Raw genomic sequence first — 21,468 nt, forward strand, 5'->3', positions numbered from 1 at the left:
ACAATTAAAGTATAACGGTAGCATGTTGCATTTAACCATTGTAGGGATGTAAGTGGAGTGCCCTATACCACTGTGACAGAAACTCAATACGGTATCTCAGTATGTGCAGTGTCCGATGTGTGGGTCCTATTTGTTGAAGTCTAAAATGTGCTTTGTGCACGTCTGCACAGCAGGTTTCTCTGGTACACCATGATCATCATAGGCCAGAACTCTCTCAAACAAAGCATTTCTGCTCATGGCAACCAGAGTGCAAATATAATTTTTTAAAAAGTTTGGTTTTGATAGGCGGGGGTCTCAGTGCCTGGACCCCAACTGATCACAACTGATCATAACTTTCTTAAAGTTTTTTTATATTTGCACCGTGACATTGGTTGCTCTGGGTAACAGGGCCATTAAACCAGTCCCTTTAGCAACCAATCATATCACAGCAATTTGTTTTTTTCACCCATGTCAGTGTACCCTGCCGAGCTGCATTATATCTTCATGCACAAACAAGCTTTTGGGGCGGGTTCAGACTACGGAATTCTTGCGGATAAATTCTGCGGAATTCCGGCGGATAAATTCTGCGGAATTCCGCCACTTGAACTCGCTCGCGGCCGCGCGCCTTTCCGCCAGCCCCATAGACACCATTCTATGGGCCGGCTGATTAAGCTATCCGCCGAAAGAATTGACGTGTCAGACGGCCCACAGAATGGTGTCTATGGAACCGGTGGAAAGGCGCGCGGCCGTGACCGTGTACAGGCAATGGTATTCCGCAGAATTTATCCCCGAGAATTCCGTAGTCTGAACCCACCCTTATAGTCCGAGTAAACACCCAGCTGTCAGGATTACAATGATTCTTTGGATGCTGAAGGAAACGGTTAAAAGTAAAATTGTAAGCATGAGTTTTGTAAACTGAATAACCCAGAAAAAGAATAAAAATGTACAAATACCCCACATAAAGGATCACCCAAAAAATCAGCTAGCCGCCTATACACAATGATAGTGCGGCAAGTCTTAGATTTTTTTTTTTCTCTCTCTCTTCTTTTAAATTAAATTAAGAACACATGTAACTAAAGTGCAAGTTCTGTAAAGACTTGTCGGTTCCAGTCCAGACATCACTCTTGTCCACACCGGAGATTTTAAAGGATTTTCATTTGCAAGACATTGGGCGAGGATCTTGTTTCTTGCTCCAGAGAACAGTGTTATATAGATGGGGCAGCCGCTTTGACCTTGTTAAAATAATCAGGATTTGAAAGGTGAAGGATTAGTTCCGAGGGAAGTCTTTTCCTTCAATAGTGGCCAGCTATTCTGTAATATCCAGTATGCTGTCCCATCCAGCAACCCGTCTGTTGTGTCTAACATCATTCCATGTCTTCACTCCATCTTAGACCTTTCAAAATGCGTGATCATCCTCTCCTAATAAAAAAAAAAATAGACTTTGTGAATTTTTTTTAAAAGTTCCTCAAACTTATTTTGAGCCTAACAAGTTGAATATGAATAAGTAGAAATGAGTTACAGGATGATTCGTTTCAGTTCCCTATGGTAAGGGCGGGATGTCTCTCAAAAGCCGAGCACATGACTGCCATGAGTTCTGCTTTTGCAGCCAGATATATAAATGGAAGATACTGACCTCGTCTGAATCCAATAACGCGGGGAGAGCTCTGCAAGTAAAGCACAAAACTGTCATTCACAAGAGGTTACACTGGATTCCTACTGGTACACTTCTGCACAACTATCTGCTTTGTGCATCGGAGTTCGTGAAGCTATCCCCCAGGGAATATGGATCTATTCTACAGTACATTACAAGTCATGCAGATCTCGGTTTGCTTTAAAGGGGTAGTGCGGCGCTAAACAATTATTCACAAAATAACACATTACAAAGTTATACAACTTTGTAATGTATGTTATGTATGTGAATGGCCCCCTTCCCCGTGTTTCCCCCCACCCACGCTAGACCCGGAAGTGTGGTGCATTATACTCACCACATCTCGTGTCGACCCCCGTCCGCCATCTTGGGACAATGACAGTCTTCGGGAGGCCGGCCGAACCGCTCCATCCGTCCCTCATGCTGGCCCCCCTATGCTGCGTCATCAGCAGCTCAGCCGCGATTGGCTGAGAATAACTGTGCTCAGCCAATCGCGGCTGAGCACAGTTATGATGCGGCAGAGGGGGGTCGGCATGAGGGACGGATGGAGTGGTTCGGTCGGCCTCTCGAAGATGACATCATTGTCCCAAGATGCCAGACGAGGGTCGACATGAGATGCGGTGAGTATAATACACCACACTTCCGGGTCTAGCGTGGGTGGGGGGGAAACACGGGGAAGGGGGCCATTCACATACATAACATACATTACAAAGTTGTATAACTTTGTAATGTGTGTTATTTTGTGAATAATTGTTTAGCGCCGCACTATGCCTTTAAAGAGTATTATATAATCCTATAAAATAAACAAACTCAATCAGGATGGCTCCACTGCTTGTAATGTTTAAAGAGGACCTGTCACCCGGGAGGACAACGCCGAGCCCCAGATACCTCCCCTTTCCTGCAAGTCTCGCTCTTGGACCCGGTCCTCGGACGGAGATATCAGCGCCCCAAGCCGTGCACGCGCTGTATGCTAATTACCTGAGATGAGTCCGATGCCCGTAGAGAATGACTGGAGCCGACATACTCTATGGGCATCGGACTCATCTCTGCTGAGCGCACACATGGCTTTTGACGGCGAGATCTCCGTCGCGGGACTGGGTCCAGGAGCAAGACTTGCAGGAAAGGGTAAGTATCTGGGGCTCCACCAGGGGGTCGGGCGGGCTCGGCACAGTCATCCCAGCTGACAGGTTCCCAGTTTTCCAGGACTGGATCCAGCTTTTTCCTGCACACTGTGGTCAATTCTTCATGGGAGTGCCAGAGACAGCAGAGTATTGTACTCAGCTCTCCTACAGAATTAATGGGGAACCAGTGTGCATGCATCACTGCCGCTCTTTTCTTGGGGGGAGGCTCTACAGGATGGATGTTAAAAGTTCATCTAACGCAGGCAAAGCTGGAAACACGAATCAACTTTACATTTATTGTAAACTAGAAATACTCACACATCAGTAACAGATGAAGGTATGTTCTCTTCTACCCACTTCAAATCCTCCTCCTATAGAAAACACAAGGGATTCTTAAACTGAAATATCATTTCACAAGGCAGTGTAAACCCTTTCAGATCATTAAAGTGGCTCTGATACTATGACCACAGGTCATGCTACATCACCCAGCACACTTCCGAAACATATTCAAGTAGCCGTGTCTCTGCCCGGTATAACCTGCAAACTTACATTTATAAAGTCCTGCGCTCTATGTAAATGAGGCCCAACTAGTCATTGGGGTGTCTTCCTTTCAGCAAGTAGTCATGGCCACCAGATGTGTCAGCGCTGTAATCGCGCTCCCCTAGGAGTTATTCAAAGAGCTGTAATCTCCATGATGTCACCAAGAGATGAGCCTTCGCGCCTGGGTGACGAGAAAGCCCGCCTTTCAGTGACGTCATGGAGATCACATCGATTTAAATTGTGTCCAGAGGGGCGTGATTACAGCGCTGACACGCCTGGTGACCGTGACTACTTGCTGAAAGGAAGACACCCAGTTGGGCCTTAGTTACATAAAGTGTGGGCCAGTTTACATGGCGCAAAAGCAGCAGAACTCTCCTCTGCGGAATCCCGCCTGCCTCAGTCTCACACAGTGTGTCAATAGGTGAGCTCGATCACCTGCCTCCGCTTTTGTCATTTACGCTCAAAAAATTGAAAGGTAAATTCTTTGAGCAAAATGCAACGGAATCGGAGATGCGCAAGCTCTCCCATAGGCGCTGCTTTTGCTCTGTGTGAACTGGCAGGGACTTGGGCTACATGATTATGTTTCAGAAGTGTGCTGAGTGATGTAGCAGCACGTTAGCATTATAGGTATTTTTGAGTGATCCTTGACTGAACCACACACACACACACACACACACACACACACACACACACACACACAGGACACAGTACAGCTCCTTGACAAAACCTATGAACATTTTTTACAACTGATCAAAGTTTTTCCTATTTGGCTCTTGATGGTTTCTCTTGATTCAAGCGTCATGCGTACTTACAGCTTTAGTAACCTTCACATTTCCATTTGTTTCTGGCTTTGAGCTTCTCATTTTCATTCCTTCTATAGAATACAAAAAAAAAACAAAAAAAAACAACGGTGTCAATGGCAGGGATTTATCTTTGTTCTTGGCTAATCAGAGGCAGTAAATTACTTAGGACCCAAAAAATATGGGAGAGTCTTAAACCGCCACAAAGTCAGTTTATATATTTTAATCTTATGCAATTTATCAAAATAATTTAAAGTAAGTATGCATCTTTTCATTCATACAGAGTAAAGTCAGCAAAAACCTTTATATATCAGACCTCAAAAGTGACATGTAACAGATCTGACATTCATGCGGCAGGTCACTTTATTTTATGTGTCACCCACTTTACTGCATATGGAATTTCCAGGTCTATAGGGCTGATATGGTTCCCTGAACAGCTGTATACAGCTCCTGCAGCAGCCACGGCATGCCCCCAAGAAAAAACTTTAATCCCCCGGGCGCGTGACAGGCAGCGGCGGGGAAGTAGTCATCTGGGCTGCTCCCCGTCCGTATCTAGTCACCGCTCTCTGCCTGTCAGCACGCTCTGAGGGGATGAATGACAGGCCTTTACTGGCCTCTCTGCCTGTAAATCATCCCTCCGAGCGCCCTGACAAGCAGAGAGCGGTGGCTAGATATGGGCTGGGAGCCGCCCAGATGACTACTTCCCCACCACTGCCTGTCACGCGTCCGGGGGATTAAAGTCCTTTTTTCGGGTATACAGCTACTGCTGCAGCCGGTACGTACTGCGGCTGCTGCAGGAGCTGTATACAGCAGTTCAGGGAACCATATCATCCTGACTGGACTGATTGGTTCCCTTTAAAGTAGTTTACATTGAGAACAGAAAAAATATGGAAACCAGCAGCTAAGTTAGTGACCATATAAGCAAGGACATATATAGCAAATTATGACTGTTCAGATATACATTAAGTCATACCGAAGCTCTCTTTTAGCATAGGTTCTTTTTGTTCATCATCTTCATCATCATCTTCTTCATTAAGTGGTGAAAAGGCAAACCTTGAGGAAAGGGAAAACAGTCATGAGGAATACAGTCTACTATACAGCCACAGAGAATTTCTAGAAAACACTAAAAACACACCAACTTCTACAAACTGGAAAAAAGTGACTGTGTAGGGGTAAGGAAACTTGGTAAAAGAGGATACCCAAACATGGATGATATTAGTCATTGTGGAGGAAGGGGTGTGTTAGCCTTTAAACACCTACAGGTGATATCCAATGTTCAGAATCCAAACTCTTCAGCAACAAAGAAATGCCTATTAGACGAAAACCGCACAGTGCAACTGGTAACACCCAATTAAAGGGGATATTCAGGCTTTAAAAAACATGGCCGCCTTCTTCCAAAAACACCAACTGTCCTGTGCTCAGGTTGGGTGTGGGTTTTGCAGCTTAGTTCCACTGAAGTGAATGTAGCTGAATTGTAATACCACACACAACCTGAGGACAGGGCTGGTGCTGTTTTTACAGGGGTAAAATGCACCTAAGACTTAACTGTATTGAGCAGCCGACAGTGTCTTCTTTGGCTTGTCTCCCTGAGTTCAGTGATATGTTTGCCGTATTGGTCTAATAGGCATTGCTCCCACCTAGCCAGGATCCTACGCCGCACTGATGAGGGGAAACTCCCCGAAACAGCCGTCTGTGGATGGATACCTGGCTTTGATATTTTCCAGGTCATATCATCAGACTAATAACTGAGTTGTACTTTGACTGAAGGGGCCACTTAATATGGTGGTTTGGTGGTTTCCCTACAGGAGCCACCCCTTTGCCAGGTCCTTCCCTGGAGGGATATCTGGCTAGTCCCATGTTTTGAGACTCTTAACTAAGCCTCTGCAGACTATTTTGCATATTGATGTTTCCCAGGGGGCAATGCACCTAGGATTTCACTGTATTGAGTGCTTTAAAACAGCAGTCCTTTAACCCCTTAACGACATCGGGCGTAAATTTACGCCCTGATGCCGGTAAGGGAGTTCAGAGCGGGGCCGCGCGGCGACCCCGCTCTGAACCGCGGCGGTCCCGGGTGCCACTTGTAGCCCGGGACCGCTGATATTAGCGGGCACGGTCCGATCGTCGTGCCCGCTAATACAGTAATCAGATGCAGCTGTCAAACATGACAGCTGCATCCGATTACCAGACGCAGCATCATCCCTGGTGTCTAGTGGGGAGATCGCTCCTCCGGGATGTTATCCCGGAAGAGTGATCTCCGTAACTGAAGCCAGCCAGGGACCGCTCCAAGATGGCGCCGTCCCCGGCTCGGCACTCGTTTGTTTCAGTCTGCAGCAGCCGGAAGTAAACGAGTGCCGATCTCATGGATCTCTGCAGCATATCTATGCTGCAGAGATCTCAATAAGATATCAAAGCACTTATACTAGAAGTCCCCCAGGGGGGCTTCTAGTATAAGTGTAAAAGTAAAAAAAAAAAAAAGTGTCATTATTAGTAAAAAGCCCCCTCCCCTAATAAAAGTCTGAATCACCCCCCTTTTCCCAGGTTATAAATAAAAGTAAATAAATAAACAAACATGTTTGCTATCGCCGCGTGCGTATTCGCCCAAACGATTAATTAATCACATTCCTGATCTCGCACGGTAAACGGCGTCAGCGCAAAAAATCCCAAAGTGCAAAATTGCGCTTTTTTGGTCGCATCAAATCCAGAAAAATTGTAATAAAAAGCGATCAAAAAGTCGTATATGCGCAATCAAGGTACCGATAGAAAGAACATATCATGGCGCAAAAAATGACACCTCACACAGCCCCATAGACCAAAGGATAAAAGCGCTATAAGCCTGGGAATGGAGCGGTTTTAAGTGACGTATAATTGTTGACAATGGTTTAAATTTTTTACAGGCCATCAGATACAAAGTTATACATGTTCTATATCGTTTTAATCGTAACGACTTGAGGAACATATATAACAAGTCAGTTTTACCCCAGGGCGAATGGCGTAAAAACACATTTCCCCCAAATAAACGAAATGCGTTTTTTTTTTTTTCAATTTCACCACACTTTGAATTTTTTTCTGGTTTCGCAGTGCACTTTATGCAAAAATTCAGCCTGTCATTGCAAAGTACAATTAGTGACGCAAAAAATAAGGGCTCATGTGGGTCTCTAGGTGGAAAAATGCAACTGCTATGGCCTTTTAAGCACAAGGAGGGAAAACGAAAACACAAAAATCGAAATTGGCTCTGTCCTTAAGGGGTTAAACAGTGTCCTCTTTGGCTGATCTCCCTGAGATCAGTGATCTGTTTGCAGTTTTTGCAAGTAGGTTATTACATTGTTTTCTAATTCTGGATAACCCCTTTAAAAATGTAAAATCTAGCCATTCTGAGGTTATTGGGAGAATATAAGGATGTAAACATTTATTATTTTAATGACTGAGTACTTTAGTACTTGGAGCAAACCTTCAGCAGATGTGGATGGTAAATTAAAGTGAAAGTAAACCTGCCTAGGATAAACATATTTATTCTTAGATAAAAACTCGATGGACCACAAGGCCTTTTATGCCCAAAATGCAGAAAAGGTGCAAATCCTGCCACTATGCTGAAAGAACGATTCTACATGGATTCAGTGCTCATTCTGCATAGGCGCAAAATATCTCCAGTGTGAACACTACCCTAAAGTTATGCAACATTATGTATGCCCTCAAAGGTAAACAGGCTAAAGAGATTTTTTTTTTTTACTAGAACATTTACTAAAACAGACACCTGATAGGTCTACAAACAGTTCATTTTTTTAACCTCCCGTTTCCTATCTCTGCAGTCTGTCATTTGGTCATACACACCTCTGATTGTTTGCCGACGGCCTCCACAGAACCATGATAACAAACAAGATCATAGAGAACAACAGGCGCCAAATGGCATCATCCACCCACAGCTCCCGCCAATCCTGCCCAAAAATATATATACACATTACAAATTGCAACTTTAATTATACAATATTTATCCATCTCTACAAACAATGGAGCAAAAATCACAAAACTATAAATGCTGACATTTGTATTACAGCAGGTTAGTAAGGCTACCTCTGCGTACTATACTTAATAGGGGCCTAGTGATAGTTCATGTATGAACGCTCTATGCCCACTAGAGTGTCTCTCTGATCAGTTACATACAGCGTTGTATTGCAACCCCCATAGGTTTACATCAAACGTAAAGTGTCACTGTCATTAGGAAAAAGATGTCAAAAATTCTGATCAGTCAGTGTCTGAGTGGGGAAAGGGCGAGGTTATGCGCTTCACTACATGGCTCATTGTGATTTTGTCTCACTGCATAAGACAAGATTCAAAAGGTTAATAACGGAGTGTGCAGTGAGATGGAGCTCATAGCGAGCTGAAGAGCTAAGCGCACAACCATGTGCTTCTCCCAGCTCATTTCAGAAACTGGTGAGGGTCTGAACACTCATACATCAAGGGACTAACACTTTGATACGTCTCTTCGACACGTCAAACGTTTTTTTCTTTAAAGGACAGGGACATTTTAATATTAGATAACATTAGCAAGTTTACCTTACGCAGCATTACGCCTTCAGATCTGATTGGATAGTGCCGGGGTTAAGCGACAACTGACAAGGTGAATAGTAACCCAATAATCAATTTAGTCAAAGAAATAACAGTATCATTTGAGGTCTGCTACAGCATTGCTACTTAAAGAGGACCTGTCAGCTATTAGTCATACACTACCGAAATTATATAATCCTTTTACACGCCTATCATTAGCGTCAAAACTCACCGACTGACAGTCGACAAAGCGGAACTTCATTGTGGTCCAGATGATAAAAATGATTGATGCTAAAAGAGAAATAGAAAAAGTTCACTGCTGATCTGAACTCTTGAGCTGCATTCACACGTCCGTGATATATCATATTGTCCGTAAGCTGACTATCCATCACAGACTCACCTCTGGACCTCTTACGGAAGTCTCGGCATCATATAATTATTCTTATCCCGGGAGCTCCAAAACAGTTAAAGCTCCATTCCCCTGTATTGACACAGCTGTGTCAGTTCAGCAGCATAGAACTTAAGCTGTTACAGAGCTCCCGGCATCATCATAAATTATGATGCCGAGAGTTCTGTAAGAGGTCAACACTACAACCCCGTCAACAGTTTTCCATGCAAAGTAATGCGGTCGGTTACTAACTGTGCAGGGAATTATAACTAGGCTGCTAATCAGTCCCTTACATTCTGTAGACTTGCAATGGACTGCCATTTATTATAATGCATACAGTAACCAAATGGCCCCCTTTTTCAGTCACGTTTTCAGACACTATGAGCAGGATCTCGGTTCTCTCTGTGGTTCCATATATTAGCAATAAGCAGATGAACACACATACCTACTACAGCCAGGATCAGGGTGTTTGTGAAGTGTCTGTACAGAGACAGCTTGACCACGTTCCTTCTCAGCGTCAGCAGCTTCATGGTCTGAGTTAGGCTTATGAAGATGTGCCAGTAGGTTAAGGAAATGCAGAAACATTTGTGCTAGTGACATTTCTAAAGAGCTGGCTATTCTAACATAAGAGGGCGCTATAGTTTACTTTTGCAAAATTGTCTGGTCAATGAGCAATTAAAGGAGTCTAGCTGTATTCTCCTGCTGGATCTGATGGTGCATAGAGAGACACAACATGCTGGGCAGGAGTATGTAACAGCCCTCTAACATTCATCTCTATAGGCCCAGTGTTAGATCAGGTGGGAGAGTACATAGAGAGAAACCCTTTAAGTTCAGACAATGAGCCAGTAGCACCATAGACAGCAACACTGACATCTGCTGTAGAAGCATGACAATGTTCTTAGTTATTTACTATGTTAAAGGGGTACTCCAGAGAGAAACTTTTTAAAAGCGACTTTGTACCCACAATCTGCCCCCTCCAAACCGCTTGTACCATTGGAAAGCTGCTTTTAAGATCTGTCCTGGGGTCCGTTCGGCAGGTGATGCAGTTACTGTCCGAAAAAAACACAACTTTTAAACTTGCAGCCCTGTGTCAAATTGGAGTGGCCTAGAGTGTGTGCGCCCTAGGCCTGTGACACCTCCCCAGCCTCTTCACCATTAGATATGCCCCAGGGCAGGATTTCTCCCATTCATAATCTGACTGAACACTGCACATGTGCTGGATTGTTAAGAGCCATGTGCAGTGTTCAGACAAGTGATGAATAGGAGAAATCCTACCCAGGGGCGTTCCTAATGGGGAGGAGAGACAGAGGCGGTGCAGGTGGAGGGCATGGGCTCTCTAGGCAATGCCAGTTTCCCACAGGGCTGCAAGTTTAAGGGTAGCTTACCACATAGTGTATCGCAGAATATTTGATGGTGGGGATCCACAGCAGATTTGATCTAAATAACTGAATACAGCATCAAATCTGCTGTGGATCCTGTTTTTTAGAATAATAACTGTATCACCTGCCGAACGGACCCCAGGACAGGTCTTGGATTAAAAGCAGCTATTTGACGGTACAAGCGATTGGGGAGGGTCAGATTGTGGGTACAGAGTCGCTTTAAAACACTGGTATAATAAATATATATTACTTTGTAACATAACTTCATTAAAATAGGTGTTACTTTTTTGTTTATACATTGACGTCTATTAAGTGGCAGCAGTAAGCGGTGACATTGGCAGTGACAGCGATGGTGACACAGAACAGCGCCTCATCCCCCCTGTACACTGTATGTTCGTATCAAAGTATGCAGTACGGGGGGTGGGCATACTGTATACAGCGGGATTTGCTAGGCAGATCGTTATAGTTTTGCATAGTTATTCATGTAAATCTTTGCTAATTCTTGGCCGAGTAGTCAAGTGGGCGGTCCTACTCAGTGACTGACAGCAATCCGTGTGCAAGTTTGCATATAAAAAGAGCTGTCACTCACTCTTTCACCATTATTTAACCTATGATGAATAAATTGACAATAGTGTCTAACCATTCCCCCACTGTCAAAGGGGTGTGTCTTACATGGCCAGCAGCGATTGGATGTCCGAGAGTATGTAGTTATGCATTCGCGCAGATGAATAAGAAAAAGGCTTCTAAGCATGTGCAGTGACCTTTATAGAGATCGCTGTACACGGAGGGGGAGCAGCAGCTATTGTATATAACTATCTATATACAGGTCTTCTCTCACTGTACTCCTGTCTATAATGCCTACATACTGGTGTCACCTCCAGTCTAAGATATGGAGGGCACTGCTGGGAAATTATCTGTACAGAACAGGAAGTCTCATTAGTTATAGGCCTAGTGGCAAAAATGAAAACTGCAATATTTCAGGATAAAAAAAGGAAAAATAAAAAAAAATTACCAAAAATTCTTTAAAAACATTTTTAACTTAAAAAAATACATCATTTTCTGATGACACGGGTAAAAGTATAAAATACACTGATGATACACTGTAAAATATATGAATGGCGATTTGTCAGATCACCTGCTCATCCATGCTGTGCCCACTGCCTTTATGCTACACTGACCTAAAGGTGCAAAAATAAATAAATAAATAAAATAAAAATAAAAGCAACTTTGGGATACAAAACAAAAACCATCAAAGGAAGGATATCCACCAGCACAAGGCAGTATCAAGAAAAGCCAGAGGAATGAAAGCCAGGGAGGACAGATCAGACTGCGCCTAAACCGGGAGGGGAGGACAGAAGTAAGAACAATGGAGAGACATACAGATACTCTACACTGCTTTATAGCTGGAGAAGGGGGGGGGGGGGGGGGAATCAGCAAACAGCAGCGGATCGTGAAAGTGCCAGTCACCCAATGAGCAGAAGTGGTTTATAAAAATATGTGACATAACAGAGCAAATATATAGGTAAAATAGTGAACATGAGGGTAAAATGAGGCATGAAAACATAACCATACACATACACTCTAAAGCACAAAAGGCAAATGTGTTCTCGTATAGAAGCCTTCTAGTGTGTTGCAGGATGTGTTGCATTCCAACATATGCTAATATTCAGTTATCACATGCGGGGATTATTGGCTGAACAGGCCAATATCAGTTTCCCTCCTATTGTTGACAATATATATATATATATATATATATATATATATATATATACACACACACACTACATATCTACATTCTAACTATACATACACACACACCCCTACACCTGCCATACCACACTGCTTTTAGAGCAGAGTGGTGGTCGGTAGCCTAGACACTGTCAACAATGGGAGGGAAAGAGCAGCATATCAGAAGTAAAGTAACTTATTTACAAAAATATTTAACTTAATCAGTCCTACAAGCATAACTATACTTGGTGAAATGGGAATACCCCTTTAACTTGGCCTCCAAATCCCCTAGAATTTGATTGATGATCTGGGGCAAGTGCTGGAAAGCAATTCCAGTCCATGGAGGCCGCATCACCGAGACTTTTACATTGATGGCTTATTGTCAGGACAGGCCACTAAATGGGTTATCCAGGATTCTTTCTTGCCTAAACAGCACCACACATCCTCATGTTGTGTGTGGCCTCAGCTCCATTTACTTCAATAGAACTGAGCTGCAAAACCCACAACCAGATTAAAGACAAGAGTGGCGCCGTTTCTGGAAGAGAGCTGCCATGTTTTTCTATGTCTGGACAACCCATTTAGTGGCTGATAAGCACAGTGTCGACACCCCGGCAAATCAGCCAATCGAACAGTCAAGGGTGGCGTAAGCAACGGGCTGCTTCCATTATATAAAGACTGTGCAGGGGTTACCTCATAGGCTGTAATCTCTCACTCCTCACGTCTGACTTGATAGTTACATGTTTATGTAGATAACGTCTGATTCTGTCTATATATGTACCCACAGAAGTGCTATGGAATATGTTGGCGCTATATAAATAGAATTACATTTATCATCACAGCTCAGCTCCCAATGAAGTAAACGGGAACTGAGCTTCATTAATCCAGAGTGGCCATTCATAATGTACAGAGCCGACTCTTTCCAATAGCGTCTATTGTGTATGCTACCGAACCGGTAATCGGAGGGGGTGCCAGGTGTTAGCAGCCCGCTAGCCAGAAACTGATCAGACATTGCAGAAAAGGCCAGGTTGATGTCTTAACAGCAGATGGTGCACATTAATGAAATGGTAAAGCCGCAACACAAGTATTACATCAACTTAAAGGATATCCAAAAAAGAATACAGGCATCAATAAATGACAGGCTGAGATTTGCAATGAGTGCCATTGTATAGAGGTAATGCTGGAGCAGAGAGAGGCAGATGACAATGTGTTAATGTTATGGGCCAGGCTACATGCAGAAAGTAGTGATGACACAGCACACGCCACTTATCACACACTAAATGTTAGCAGAAAAGGAGAATGAAAACAGATTATTCAAATTACTGTGTATTTTATCACTCTGCATCTATTCTATTACTGGATCTTCAATGAGGTTCTAGTCTTCCCTTTAGCATATGATGTACACCAGTACTGCTCATTGGTGAAGCATGTCAGTAACACATGAAGTCTTCAGGATTCACTCACAAGCAGATCACAGTGCCACAGGATTCAGCACATTCTTAAAGGGATTATCCAGGATTAGAAAAAAAAACACAGCTACTTTCTTGCAAAAACAGCACCACCCCTGTCCTCAAGTTGTGTGTGGTATTACTATTCAGCTCCATTCACTTAAATGAAACTGAGCTACAAAACACCCAAGCTGAGAATAGGTGAGGTGCAGCCATGTTTTTCTAAGCCTGGATAACCCCCTTTCATATACTTACCCCTGTTACACGTAGAACTCCTTCCATCCCAGAAAAGAGGAGATACAGTGCTCCAGCCATGACAACCTTGTGCAGCGTAGCCCCAAGCCTGGGTCTAAAAGGAAAAAAGTGAAATAATTCAAATTTTAGGATAACCGAAGAACGGCATTGCATCACAAATCAGAATCATGAAACAGACAGGCACAGTTGGGATTCAGCATACCCATTAAAATCAATGCTTTCCATACATAGAACAGAGCCTCCAACACAGATGTGAACAGGGAGAATGTATATATTTACAATATACTGTATATATATACTGAGGATTACACCCAGCATAAAGGGCAGGAGAAGTGGTACTGTGCACTGTATATATATATATATATATATATATATATATATATATATATATATATATACACACACACACAGTGGTTGCTTGGTTTAAGAGTAACTTGGTTTAAGAGCGTTTTGGTTTAAGAGCTCACAGTTTTTCAAAATTGTGACTTGGTTTAAGAGCATTGCTTTGGTTTAAGAGCTCCCTGTACTGGGTGGGAGGGGGAGTGGGGGAGGGACATGGTCTGCATAGCGGGGTCTACAGCCCTGTACTCTGACCCAGGAAGTCTCCCTCACCTTCCAAATCATAGCAGATCCACTTCAGGCTGGGGCTCACATCAGGGGACAGGACGGTGGAGGTAATCTCTCCATAGCTGTAACCCCTCTCTCTTCCCAGACATAGAGTGCTGCATGTATGTGCCTGCTCATTCCTTCATGCTCTCTGCAGTCTCTGTCCGCCCTTGTGTTTCCCATCCTCTTCATTACTGCACAGGAACTTATAATATCACAGATTCTGCTGTTTCTGAATGTTTGCTTCATTTGTTTTCCATGTTATTCACCCAGCATACAGGACAGAAGAAGTGGTACTGTGCACTGTGTGTATATATATATACTAAGGGTTACACCCAGCATACAGGACAGGAGAAGTGGTACTGTGCACTGTATATATACTGAGGGTTACACCCAGCATACAGGACAGGAGAAGTGGTACTGTGCACTGTATATATACTGAGGGTTACACCCAGCATACATGGCAGGAGAAGTGGTACTGTGCACTGTATATATACTGAGGATTACACCCAGCATACATGGCAGGAGAAGTGGTACTGTGCAGTGTGTATATATATATATATATATATATATATATATATATATTATATATATATATATATATATATATATACTGATGTTACACTGTAACATTAGTACGTATGCCCTGGGCAGTGGGGGGGCCCGCTAGGCTGAGGCTCATAGTCTAAGCCTGGCGGGCCCCTGTGTTGCCCGGGGCCCCTGTGCAGCCGTAGCGGCTGCACAAGTGATATGTCCGTCACTGAGTATGAGGGAAGCCAGACGGCCTCTGGTGTGATACACTCAGATGAGTTGCTGTATCTAACTCTCCTATGTAACACACAGCACTACACTATTGTATATTAGTGTGTGGTGTTGGGTGTGGGCACAGTTATTTGGTGTGCGACGATACCAGCAGCCCAGGGGGTTAGTATATGTGATGTTGGGTATTGTGCACAGATGAGGTTAGGAGGGTTATTAGTGTGGTTGTGGTTTGCACATGTGGCTGTTATTACACTGATGTGTATGGGGAGAATGAGGCTGGAGCAGCTAATACCTGGGTGGACTTGTATATACTGTCTCTACACCCTACAGCTATACGGTATTTATACTATTGTTGTTATTATAATTGTTGTAATAATTTGTTTGTAAGTAAAAGATTTACAGAGACACACAGCACAGCCCCCCATCATTGTGTATATATAAATAGGGGGTCAGTAAGAAGAACAGTCTCAGTAAAATGGGATTAATTGGCAGAAAAAAATCTTTATATATCTTAATATAAAACTTCTAACAAAAATGCCTGATTTTTAAAATTTTTAATAACTTCATAAAATACATGAGAACAGCGGGTAACCAAATTCTATTGGCCTATTTCTGCTTCGGCCATTTATACAATAAGATACACAGATTATGTAACATGATACCGAGACAGAAACTCTTTATTTTTATGTAGAACAAATCAATTTTTTTCTTTTCCAATAATAGAATATCTATCTATCTATCTATCTATCTATACACATTATCCACATATTGTTGGTGCATTTCTTTCCTCACTCACAAGACTATGGAACTCTGTTGATCACTGACATCACAAAGGAAAGCTGATGACATCACAAAGGAAAGGCTATGACATCACACAGACATTGTACACTTAGCTGCACAGGTAACATTCCGTCAGTTGATAACTGCCGCTCAGCAGAGATACATGGGAGGGATCGCTCTCACTTACTGATATCATCACTTGGATTGGATCATCGATATAGATTTGACCACAACTTAAAATGAAGGCAAAAAACAAGAGGAATCATCTTGAAGGAGACACAGAAGAGAAGGAGAAGAATTATGGAGAGGACGAGAGGAGAGACAAGGACAGAGGAGATGATGATGATGATGACGGTCAGGAGCAGCCAACTACAACCAAGAAGCCAAGAAAGAACCGTGTCTTAGCCTGCCTGCAAAGTGCCTGGGCCCGGATGACATGTAAGAAGAGGAAATCTTCCAGCCACAGCATCATCATCCCTCTGATGGACGCCACAGGTAGGACCAACAACTGGAATTGTACATGCATCCTTAGGACTCCATAGAACACACACAGTGGGGCTGATTCATGGGAATAGCGCCCCCACACAGTAGTTACCCCCTCCAGTAGTGGCTGTAAGCTGCATGGTGTCCTGTGAACCACTCACCTTTGTTGTCCCCACCCCATTAGGTAATTTTAGTATTTGGGGCCTTGTTGATCGGTTTTACTCGTCTTCCTAGGGATGCGTGAGGCAGGCGGCCATCTTTTATATCCCAGGAATATAAACTGAAGCTGCTGTCCATGGGAGTTTATCATCATTTTTCACTTTTATTGTGGGATGTGTGGATGTTTTCGTGCCCCACGTTCACCATACAGGATAAAGAACATTGGGGGAGATTTATCAAACATGGTGGGAAGTGATACTGTCTCAGTTGCCCCTAGCAACCAATCAGATTCCACTTTCCATTCCCAACAGACTCAGCTAGTACAATATACTGCAATACTATGATAAATGTATAGTAAAAGTAATGTATTGCAGTGTACATTCATTGTGGTTTCCTCGGTGACAAAAGGGCATTAAAACGGCAGTACATGGCATATGGCCAGAAATTAGGGACGGAATTTCACACCTATTTGCAATGTTTCCCGCTTTCCCTCTCTGTAACATCACTAACCCCATCCCCCCCTGGGAGGTATAATGACCCCTCTGTGCCCCCTTTATAGCACTTGGACCTGTTTTGCCCCCTCTGTGTTATTAGGATGTACCTGTATTATAACAATGCCTCTGTGTCCCCTCTTTAGTACTAGGGCCCCTCTTTGATATTTGGATCCACTATACCTTCTGTGTAGTAGTAAAGCTGTCTCTGCCCCCACTGTAATAATAGGATGCTTCGGAGCCCCCTCTGTCCTATACAATCTCCTCTGTGCCCCCTTTGTAGTATTATGACATGCTGCGTCCCCTCAGTGGAATTAGGACCCCTCTTTGCCCCCTCTGTAGTATTATTACCTCTCTGTGTCCACTCTGTAATAATAAGCCTCCTATATGCCCTATATGACCTCTTTCTATTAATTCACATCTATCCTTTTCCTTTGTAACAGTTAGCCGTATACAGGAAGCCATACTGCAGGAGCACCAACTACTGTGTGACCAGTACCACAACCTGGATGACTTGAGGGCCCTATACTACGCTGAACAAGAAGCCACGTTAGAGAACTACCAACGATGGTATGACCAAAGCTACAACATGGATGACATATGTGCCTTGCACTATGTGGGCCAAATAGCCATGGAAGAAGAATATCAGGAATTGTGTGACCGGATTCATAGCATGGAGGTCCTGTATGCCCAGCACTATATGGCACGATATGAAGAGAAGCATCAACAGGAGACCGAAGAGGAAGGACCGAAGAAGGACCACGACGGACCGAAGAAGGACCACGACGGACCGAAGAAGGACCACGAAGCCAAGAAAAGTGCCAAGATCCCGTTCTTAGCCCAACTGCAAAAATGTTGGGAATGGATCATTAATTCAAAATGGAGAGGAACATCTAAACTCAATGAAGAACGTTCCTGTGAAATGCCAGGACCCAGTAACATCAGGAATCCATCATCCAAAGAAGACCCTGACAACTCTAAAGAGACCTCACCTGTTACAGTCCCCCTAACATTGGACTGCTTCACCTTCTACCATTCACTGGGAGAAGGAACCTTCGGTAAAGTCCTCTTGGCAAAAGACATCATCCGCACTGAAAGTGTTGCCATTAAAGTGACAGAGAAGAGGCATGTCAGCTTTAAAGAACGCCATATCCTGCAACTATCTCATGAAAGCCCATACTTGATCCATGGCTTGGCCGCCTTTCACACGCCGAACTTTGCCTGTTATGTGATGGAACTGGCCACCGGAGGGGACCTGTTTGAATTTGTCAAAAAGCACTCGCCTCTTGATACCGACACAGTAAAGTTCATCACAGCCGAAGTGGTATGTGGCACAGAGTTCCTGCACAGAAGAAATATTATCCATCGGGACCTGAAGCCAGAAAATATACTTCTCACCAGAGAAGGACACATAAAAATAACAGATTTCGGCTTTGCTGTGACAAATGCGTATAGCCTGACCAGAACTGTGTGCGGAGGTACACCAGGATATGCAGCCCCAGAGATGATAAAACGCCAGCTACATGGGAGAGGAGTCGACTATTTCGCCATTGGCGTCATCCTCTACAATCTCTTGACCTTCAAGCGTCCATTTTATGGAAGAGACCAGACCGAAACAGAAATCTCTGTCCTGTTTCATACTCCAGACTACCCAAAGTCCCTTACTGACGACGCAGTTACCATCTTAAAAAGCCTGCTGCGTAAAGACCAGTTCGAGCGGCTGGGAGTCAAAGAGGACATCAGGAGCCATCCATTCTTCTCGGATATCAATTGGGAGGACGTGGAAGCCGGGAGAATTGTTCCACCACCAATCATGATAACATCCTCTGTTGACCTCAATGCTGAAGAACCTATGAAATTTGCTGAACCACCAAATGTCATCAAACCTGAAGATCAGCAAATCTTTAATAAGTTCAGCTTTGTGTGCCCGGAGTGGTCAAATCAATATCATCCCGTCATTACTGACAAAGAAGATGCTGATAATGATGATGACGATATCTACATGTAGAGCATCACCTCAACTGATCTCTGCTCCAATCTAAATTTTAAATTAACTTAACTTAAATCTTAACTGGACTTAAATCTAAACTAGACCAGACTTAAACCAACTAAGCCAACTAGACTTAAACTTAACTAAAATTCTGGTTAAGCACAAGCTACGTAAGACTTTGTAGAGCTTGTGGGAGGGTGGGAGGGCTCCCTCTTTGTGCCTTCACCTTGACGTGGTGAGGGAGCTTGCGTGCCTTAGTGATCCATTGAGCTAAGCTGGCTGGAGTTATTGCTCCTGGTGGGGTCTCCCGTGCTAGAAAGGTCAATGGGGAGAGGCCAGACTAAGAAAGGCACCCAGTACAAAGGGCTCTAAATCTACTTTTCTCTCTCATAAAAACGCAATAAATAGATATCAGAATAACCAGACAAGTGCAGTGCTTGAAGGTGAGCGACTCATGTCAGAAGGCGACTAAAGTCTTATCCAGGCTTAGAAAAACATGTCCGCTTTCTTCCAGAAACAGCACCTCTCCTGTCCTCAGTTTGGCTCAGGTTTAGCAGTAGTGAATTGTAGTACCACACACAACCTGAGGACAAAGCTGGTGCTGTTTTTGCAAGAAAGTAGCTGTGTTTATTCTTATCCTGGATAACCCCTAAGTTAGAGTAGGTATGGAACCTAGTGTACGGGACTCATCCAGACCTAGGAGCAGGGCTGGACGGGAACTAAATAGCAGGTGCGGCAGTGATATCCCAGCAGCCCATATTCAATATAATCCCTGCCATATGACAGAAAATACACAATCATATAAAAATCAAACTGGGACAGCACTGGAAAAAATGGAAAAAAATGATAAGAATATTTAGATGGAGTGCACGTCTCACCGCACAGGACCCTTCCGTTCGGCTTCAATCCAATAGTAAATGTAGGAGACAGCACTTCTTGTGAAAAAACGTGATTTTTTATTCACATCAGACACGACGTTTCGGCTGGTACGCTTGAGAAAGGCTGAAGTACCAGTCGAAACGTCGCGTCTGATGTGAATAAAAAATCACGTTTTTTCACAAGAAGTGCTGTCTCCTACATTTACTATTAGAAAATACACAATGTCACACAACACCTAGGATGGAGCCAACTATCACTTCTCACATTCATTTGTAAATTACACTATGAACAATACAAGAAAAATAAAATAGCTAGGATTTACCTAATGACATGATCATGTGTGTACTACTACTATACAAGCACATATATGACCAATAATACCGCCATACAGTGGTCAGATACAATGTCTACATAGGATCTGTACAACACTACCACTATACAAGCACTTATATATGCAAAAATATTGCCATACAGTGGTCAGATACTAGCTATAGGATCTGTACACTACCACTATACAAGCACATATATGACCAATAATACCGCCATACAGTGGTCAGATACAATGTCTACACAGGATCTGTACAACACTACCACTATACAAGCACCATATATCCAAAAGTACCGCTATACAGTGGTCAGATACAATGTCTACGTAGGATCTGTACACTAATATTATAATAGCACTCATATAGTCAGGCCCGGACTGGTAATCTGGCAAGCTGGGCAAATGCCTGCTGGGCTGGCCGGATTACCAGTCCGTGGGCCGCCCGGGTTACATAATTAAAAAAAAAAAATCACTGCTGCGGCCCGCCACCACAGCCCGCTTCTCTCTGCCCAGCAGCTTGACCCGCCCCTGCCCGCTGCCATGCTCCTCCAATCCACGTGGGGCCGATGCGGCCGACCGCAGCGGCCCCTCGTTGGTTGGAAGAGCACATCAGGAGCGGGCAGGGGCGGGCCAGCCGGGCCGAGGTGAGCAGGCTGCGGTGGCGGGAGGGGGCTGCGGTGGTGTGTCTCCACCCCGTCTGATCCTCCCCCAAATGCCTAGGCCGCAGACGTGCCGCGCGCAGGCACGTCTGCAGCCACCTCCACCAGGCCCCCAGCGGTGACGTCACTTCCCTGACGCACCGCTGAGGACCTGGAGGAGACAGAAGAGAGGAGCCACCGCCGCCGTCGTCGTGGACCGGAGATCAAGACTGAGGACGAAGCTGCTGGGGAGCGTGGTGAGGTGAGAATGTTTTTCTTTATTTTAAACCCCTCACATGTAGCCAGAAATGCAGGGGGGAGGGGGAATGCAGGGGGTCTAATCTGTAGGGGGGGGGGGGGGGGGGCTATTCTATATTGGGGGGGAGATGCAGGGGGGCTATTCTATATGGGGGGGAGATGCAGGGGGGCTATTCTATATGGGGGGGGATGCAGGCAGGCTATTCTATATGGGAGGGGGATGCACAGGGGCTATTCTATATAGGGAGGATGCAGGCGGGCTATTCTATATG

At 44.2% G+C, this 21,468-nt stretch overlaps 2 protein-coding genes across 3 annotated transcripts in view; both read right to left on the bottom strand.

Moving 5' to 3' along the window:
* LOC138771136 (aspartic and glutamic acid-rich protein-like) overlaps positions 1 to 21,468 on the bottom strand; it is an 88,518-nt gene that overhangs the window by 21,280 nt on the left and 45,770 nt on the right. The window lies entirely within an intron of this gene.
* Positions 745 to 16,818, bottom strand: LOC138771138 (transmembrane protein 87A-like). Of its 2 annotated transcripts, none has more exons than XM_069950635.1 (11): positions 16,618 to 16,818; positions 13,826 to 13,919; positions 11,660 to 11,730; positions 9,464 to 9,570; positions 8,863 to 8,921; positions 7,917 to 8,020; positions 5,062 to 5,141; positions 4,101 to 4,162; positions 3,067 to 3,119; positions 1,613 to 1,643; positions 745 to 1,398 (listed from the first exon to the last, which is right to left on the bottom strand). In XM_069950635.1, exons 1-11 carry the CDS (start codon positions 16,635 to 16,637, stop codon positions 1,357 to 1,359), a joined length of 723 nt encoding a protein of 240 aa, XP_069806736.1. In that variant the 5' UTR covers positions 16,638 to 16,818; the 3' UTR covers positions 745 to 1,356. The 2 variants fall into 2 exon arrangements, with proteins under 2 accessions (XP_069806736.1, XP_069806735.1); XM_069950634.1 differs by lacking the exon at positions 11,660 to 11,730 and adding an exon at positions 13,229 to 13,302 and having other exon boundaries at positions 16,618 to 16,817.

This window comes from Dendropsophus ebraccatus, chromosome 13, assembly GCF_027789765.1.
Source record: "Dendropsophus ebraccatus isolate aDenEbr1 chromosome 13, aDenEbr1.pat, whole genome shotgun sequence".
NCBI classification, from domain to species: domain Eukaryota; kingdom Metazoa; phylum Chordata; class Amphibia; order Anura; family Hylidae; genus Dendropsophus; species Dendropsophus ebraccatus.